The sequence below is a fragment of the Dasypus novemcinctus genome, chromosome 24 (genome assembly GCF_030445035.2).
Source record: "Dasypus novemcinctus isolate mDasNov1 chromosome 24, mDasNov1.1.hap2, whole genome shotgun sequence".
NCBI classification, from domain to species: domain Eukaryota; kingdom Metazoa; phylum Chordata; class Mammalia; order Cingulata; family Dasypodidae; genus Dasypus; species Dasypus novemcinctus.
In genome coordinates, this window is record NC_080696.1 from 62,426,495 (window position 1) to 62,432,494 (window position 6,000).

The 6,000-nt window shown below is 53.0% G+C and overlaps 1 protein-coding gene across 1 annotated transcript in view; it reads right to left on the reverse strand.

The window, feature by feature from the left end:
• Positions 1-4,453, reverse strand: part of LOC101436851 (piezo-type mechanosensitive ion channel component 2-like) — a 90,519-nt gene extending 86,066 nt beyond the window's left edge. Inside the window, exons 1-4 of the mRNA XM_071211829.1 lie at positions 4,417-4,453; positions 3,671-3,865; positions 1,942-2,037; positions 951-1,052 (exon numbers count right to left, since the gene is read on the reverse strand). Coding sequence (XP_071067930.1) covers positions 951-1,052; positions 1,942-2,037; positions 3,671-3,865; positions 4,417-4,453 — 430 coding nt within the window. The remainder of the gene's footprint in view (positions 1-950; positions 1,053-1,941; positions 2,038-3,670; positions 3,866-4,416) is intronic.
• Between the last annotated feature and the right edge of the window lie 1,547 nt (positions 4,454-6,000).

Genomic DNA, 6,000 nt, shown 5'->3' on the forward strand with positions numbered 1-6,000 from the left:
CCACGAGAAGAAGACACTGAGGAGCCAGTTGTTCATACTTTTGTGATCAGATTGAGGATAAAATACAGGACACCTGGCTACCTTCAAATTTCAGATAAACCATGGATTTTTTTTTAGTGTAAGTGGGTCCTGTGAAATATTTGGGATATACTTACACTAAAAAGTTATTAGCTGTCTATTTGAAGTTCAAATGGGTGTTTTGTATTTGCCTAAATCTGGCAGCCCTATGATCTGGGGACCTGGGTATCCCTGAGAACCTGAAGGAAACCGCAGACCTCCCTGCAAAAAAAGGACACAGTGTCCATTTTGCAAACAATTCCAAGGAAGTCACGGAACTTTCTGAAAACCCATCATGGGTTTAGACCAGGGATCAGAACACTGTTCCTGTAAAGCCCTGGACAGTAAATATTGGTGGCCACACAGACCCTGTCACAGCTACTCAACTCTGCCACTGTAGCATGAATGCAGCCACAGGTAATTCATAAATAAATGGGTGCGACTGTGTTCCAATAAGACGTTGTGGGGAGTTCAAATTTCAGTTTTTCGAAATAATTTTCGTGTGTGAAGAAAGGCATTGTTCTCATTTCGATTATTTTTCCCCAAACATTTAAAAACGTGAATTCTCTTCTTAGCTGGCAGGCCGGGCTCGGCCGTGGGCCGTGGGCTCCCGCCCTGGTCCACAAGCATTTTACAAAGCCTCGGCCACCGGGAAAGGTGGTGGCACCCACTGGCTCTCCCCATGACTGCCCTGCGCTCCCCGCTCTCCATCAGCGCCACAGCCCAGGCGATCCTTTTAAAGAGAAGGGGTGGCCCGTGGCATCCGCAGGAGGCCTGGGCGCCTCCAGGGCTCTAAGACAGCAGCGCCGTGCAGAGAACGGGGGCTGCCCGGGCACAGTCCTCCACCTGCCAGCCCTCGGCCACCCGAGGCCCGCATGGGGAGCCGGCTTTACCGTCGGGCGGCACGGAGCCGAAGGCGAGCTGAAGCGCCCCTTGCAGAAGGAGGAAGAGCACCCCGGTGTACCCCACGACTCGCAGGAAGTGCCTGGTGCTTCCTGGAAGAGAGGTGCGGGGGGGATGATCAGAGGCTCCATGCCCTCGGCCCCCGCGCGGTCCTGGCTGATGCGTCACCACTGGGGCCGGTGGCTCTCTGGGGGTCTTCAGGGGGAGAGGTGAAGCAGGCCACCTGCTGTGCTTCCTCCAGCATGTGTCCCCAAGCGGTCTGCTTCCGGGAGAACCACGCCTGGCTGCCCCGATGGCGTGGCCGGTGGTGGCCTGGGGAACGCGTGCGCCTTCTCAGCTGGGGGGCCAAGCAGAGCAAGACCTCCTGGTGGCCGGGGCCCCCTCGCTTGCCCAGACCGGCTGACGGAGCCGCCCCACTCCCCCCGCGGTGAGTCCGGTGGGGGCGGCAGAGGGAGCTCTCCACCAGGTGGTCCTCGAGGCGGGGGCCCGGAGCTCGCTCCCCCCTCGGTGCCTGGAAGGTGGGCTGCGGCAGGGGAGGCACCCGACAAACCCTCAGGAGGACACGCCCCCCGGGCTCCGCCCTGGAATTCGGGCCTTATCGCTGCTGCTCTCAGGGAGCTCCCAGATTTCCTTTAAAGAGATGTGGACTTAGAAGGTGGCTGCTTTCTGTATGACCTTTCTTGCTGAAATAAAAAGTGGTCATCTCCCCCACTAGCTTTTTTTTTTAACTCGTCTATAAAATCCCAAATCTGGACACTTGACCTTAAATGAGTGGGTAAGAACAGTGTAGCAGCATGTTAATGCTCACGCACGGGCTTTGTAAAACAAGGCGTTGGAAGGGGTTTAATCGCCATCCCAGGGAAGATACCAAGCAAACGCTCTCCGGTTCCAGCCAGCAGATGTAAGAAGGCAAGTCCGGGGCCTGCCTCTGCCCACTGCCCCAGGCCACCCGAAAGAGGCGTCCCATGTGGGCTTGCCTACCTGCCACGGAACGGGCCGCAGGGCTGCAGAAGAGCGGAGTGAGAAGCAGGAGGGCGAGGTAGACGGCTGACAACACACTGTACCTGAGTAAAACAGCTGAAGGAGGGAAAGAAGGGAGCTGGGCAAAGGTCAGGTGGGCACCCACAGTGGGGATGAAGGAAGGAGCAGAAGTGGGGGGAAGGCCGTGTGCCCCGAGGTCAGCAAGGGGGTCTCGGGAAATCACCCTGGCAGGATTAGACTCTTGTTCTTTCCAAGCGGTTTTTGAATTTTCAGGTTGTTTTTTTTTTAAGGAAATAAATAATTCTATAGATTCTTTTCCCCAATCATCTGCCCATCTTTGATATTAACCATGTCCCTGGCTTTGCCCCTGATTGGGATCCCGTCCCTCCTCCGTCTTCCTGAAGGGCTATTGTGCTGGCGTTACTCGTTCAGCCACACACAATGTACCTTTGAGATGTGGAGGGGGAAAAATTAGTATTTCGAGTGAACTGGAAAGAATGCATCTGATTTCAAAATGTGTACTTAAAAGAGGCAAAGCGCACCCAAATTGATTCTACCAACTATAGGGCTCATTTTGCCAAGTCAAATCTGCAATGCATTTTCGCAAAAGGACAACTTTATTTATGATTTTTTAGAGGAAGGAAATATAGAGTTCCAGGCACAGAGCAAAAAAAAAAAAAAGCATCTTGAGGCTTTAATATTGCTTGGATTAATCAAACCGCCTGCTTTTAAGCTCTGCGCCCCCACAGAGGAGTGAATTAATGAGCAATTTATGCAATGAATATATTTTTTTCTTTAATTATCTAGGTATTTCAGAGGAACGTGCTTTTTCTGACTTGAATTCTCCAGATAATTCTCTGAAATTTTAGCTTCATTTTGCATGTATAATTACAGCCTCAAGTTGTTTGAGAACCAGTCTCAAGGTAGTGGGAACCTTAGCGTGAGCCTCCCCCGCCGCCTCTCCCCGCCATGCAAATCGGGTTGTTGCTCTCACTCAACCTCAACTCGCCCGAATCATTCCACTTGGAATTATCCCTAGACCAGCGTCTCCAAGGCTGGCTGGAGGGGTGGGGGGAGAGGCGTTAATAAAATACAGATGCCTGGCCCCCTCAGAACCTGGGGCAGGTCTGGGGCAGCCCCTGGGAACCTGCATTCGTACAGGCTCCTGTAACAGAGCTTCGCCCAAGGCCAGGCCCCCAGACCAGGCCCCCTGCTGCCCTGGCCGCAGTGAGAGGAAAAGCCTCACGTAGGCAAGTCAACTTTGCTGCTGCTTTCCAAGGGCAATTCGTAGACCCGGGGCTGAACCCGAAGGCCGGAATTAAGTGTGAGCAACGAGAAGATGGATCCTCCTCTTGCGCAGCAAAGGCTCAGTCGCAAATTAGATGCACGAGCAATGGACACGGGGTCTGTCAGACAACCTGCGCCTGCAATCTCGCTGCTCCCCCAGTCCCTGGAGACGGGGGGAGCGCGGCCACCAGGGGCGGATGGTTCTTGGGGTCCACGGCTGTCCTGGCTCCAGGAAACCGGGCGGTGGCCGGGACCCGGGAGGGACCGATGACAGCCTATCAAGACATGGGCTTTATCTCCCCTTGCAGCCTTATCAAAACCCACCACGGTTCGCAGCAAACAATAGAAGGCGACTCAAGGGTTGCGGCTGTTGAAAGCCTTGGGTGGGCCCCTGTCGGCTGGTAGGATGACCCTTCTCCCGAAAACAATGGGGTGACCTCACCTGAGAGCAAGCCACACGGCAGCAGAACCCAGACGAGGGTCCCGGCGGCGCCCTCCACGGCCATGGCCCCGTCCTCCAGCCCGACAGCCCGCGGGCGGCGCGGGGCGGGCCCTGGGCTGCGCAGCGGCGCCTGCCTGCCCTTTCTCTTCACGGCCTCCCCCACCAAGCCCTTTTCAACAGCCACAGGAGGGGATTCTGGGAGAAGGGGGGATCCAAGCCTTACCCTAAAGTGCTTGATGGGTGGAAAGAATCGATCCCTTCCAGATCGCCCTGCTCTAATTCAGCCCGGAGGCTCCAGCATTGATCCCGGGTTCACTTCTTTCCACTCTGTCTCCATTTAGGGTTCAAGGAGGGGTGGGGTGTGGGCAGTTTCCAAGACAGGCTGAGATGCAGGTCCTGCGCCGGGCTTCGAATCGCCCGCACCGGAGAACTTTCTGGAACCAGAAAGACCAAGTTCAGGAAAGCTCCAGAGTGGCCACTTCTTCCGGCCACCCCTCCCCTTTGCCACATGTTGGTTAGCACAGAACTCTCAGCATCGGGAGCCTGGATAATTACTTTCTAATTAGTTGCATTCACCTGCAACCTTCGTTAAAGACGAGTGTAGGGAACGGCATCGTCCCACGCTGGACCGTCGGGGCCACAGCCTCGCGGACACCGGCCTCGTCTTCGGGGCACATGCAGGAGGGGCCTGGGGAGGCTGGCCTCTGACCCCTCCCTTCAGCCCCTCCCCACGGCCTCAGAGTCACCAGGCAGCAGCACTTGGGCCTGGGTCAGCATGGCCATCGTCTTGTGTGAGGAAACATGCATGAGAGGGTTCCCGAGGCCCCGGGAGGCACCGGGACCCGTCGAGTCTGCCAGGTCATGAGCCCAGTTTAGCTCCTCTGGGGTGGCCTGGGGAGCTGGTATGCTGGGCTCTGATGTGGCTATGTTTATCCATTCAGTCCACATTTACCGAGCACCTACTGTGTGCCAGGCACCATGCTAGTTATTTGACTTCAGCAGGGAACAAAAGAAAGCCCCATCCCCATAGAACCTGCAGGGTGAAAAGACATGAAATTCCCAATAGCTGACTCTACTATGAGAGGGTGAGTAGTGGACCTGTCTGGAGCAGAGTGGAAGTAGGCACCCACCATTTTCCAACCAGATCCGCGATGCCAGATGTGGCACGGGAGGTGCTACTGACTCAAAAGTGAGGATGCTAAAGCAACAACACCAAAGGTAGTTACAAATCAGGTATTGATAAGAGTCTAATATCCATAATATATAAAGAACTCAATAACAAAAAGGCAAAAGACTCAGTTAAAAATTGGGCAGAGGACTTGACTAGACATTTCTCCAAAGAGGATATATAAATGGCCAAAAAGCCCATGAAAAGATGGTCAACATCATTAGCCATTAGGGAAATGCAAATCAAAACCACCATGAGCTACCATTTGACATCCATCAGGATGACCACAATTATAAAAACAAAAAATAAGTGTTGGTGCAGATGTAAAGAAATTGGAACCCTTGTGTGTTGCTGGTGGGAATGTGAAATGGTGAAAAACTAAGGAAAACCATTTGGCGTTTCCTCAAAAAATTAAACATAGATTTACTATTTGACCTGGCAATTCTCCTCCTAGGTATATACTCACAAGAACTGAAAACAAGGACTTGAACAGACACTTGCGAGCCAGTGTCTGCAGCAGCGTTATTCGCCAGGCCTAGAGATGGAAACAACCCAAGCGTCCAACAGACAAATGGATAAACAAAACGTGGCCCATACGTACCATGGACTATCGTTCAGACATGAAGGCAGTGAAGTGCTGATGCACGCTACAACCTGGAAAGACTTCCTGGTCAGTGAAATGAGCCAGCCACAGAAAGGCAAACATTTTACAATCTTGCTTATAGAAATATCTGGAATAAGCAAATTAATAGATAGATTGCAGGTTACCGGGGATGGGGGCAGGGAAAATTGGGAGTTCTTGTTTAAAGGCTCCGGAGTTTCTGTTTGGGGTGATGAAAAAATTCTGGTAGTGGATGATGGTGGTGGTTGCACGACACAGTGAATGGAATTAATGCCACTGCACTGCACACTTAAAAATATTTAAAATAATAAACTTTATGGTATAGATGTGTTACCACAATAAAGTTTCTTAAAAAAAAAAAAAAAAGTAGATGAGCCTGCCCCGCAGATGCTCTCGTTGGGCTGAGCGGTATGTGCCGGTTTGGGGTTCTGCGGACACTGTGGGTGCCTCCCCTGTGGTTTCCTGTCCCTGCGTTGGTTTGGGCCCTCTCCCCATCACGCCCCTATGGGGGCACCCGGCCTGAATTTTAATCCCACCCCT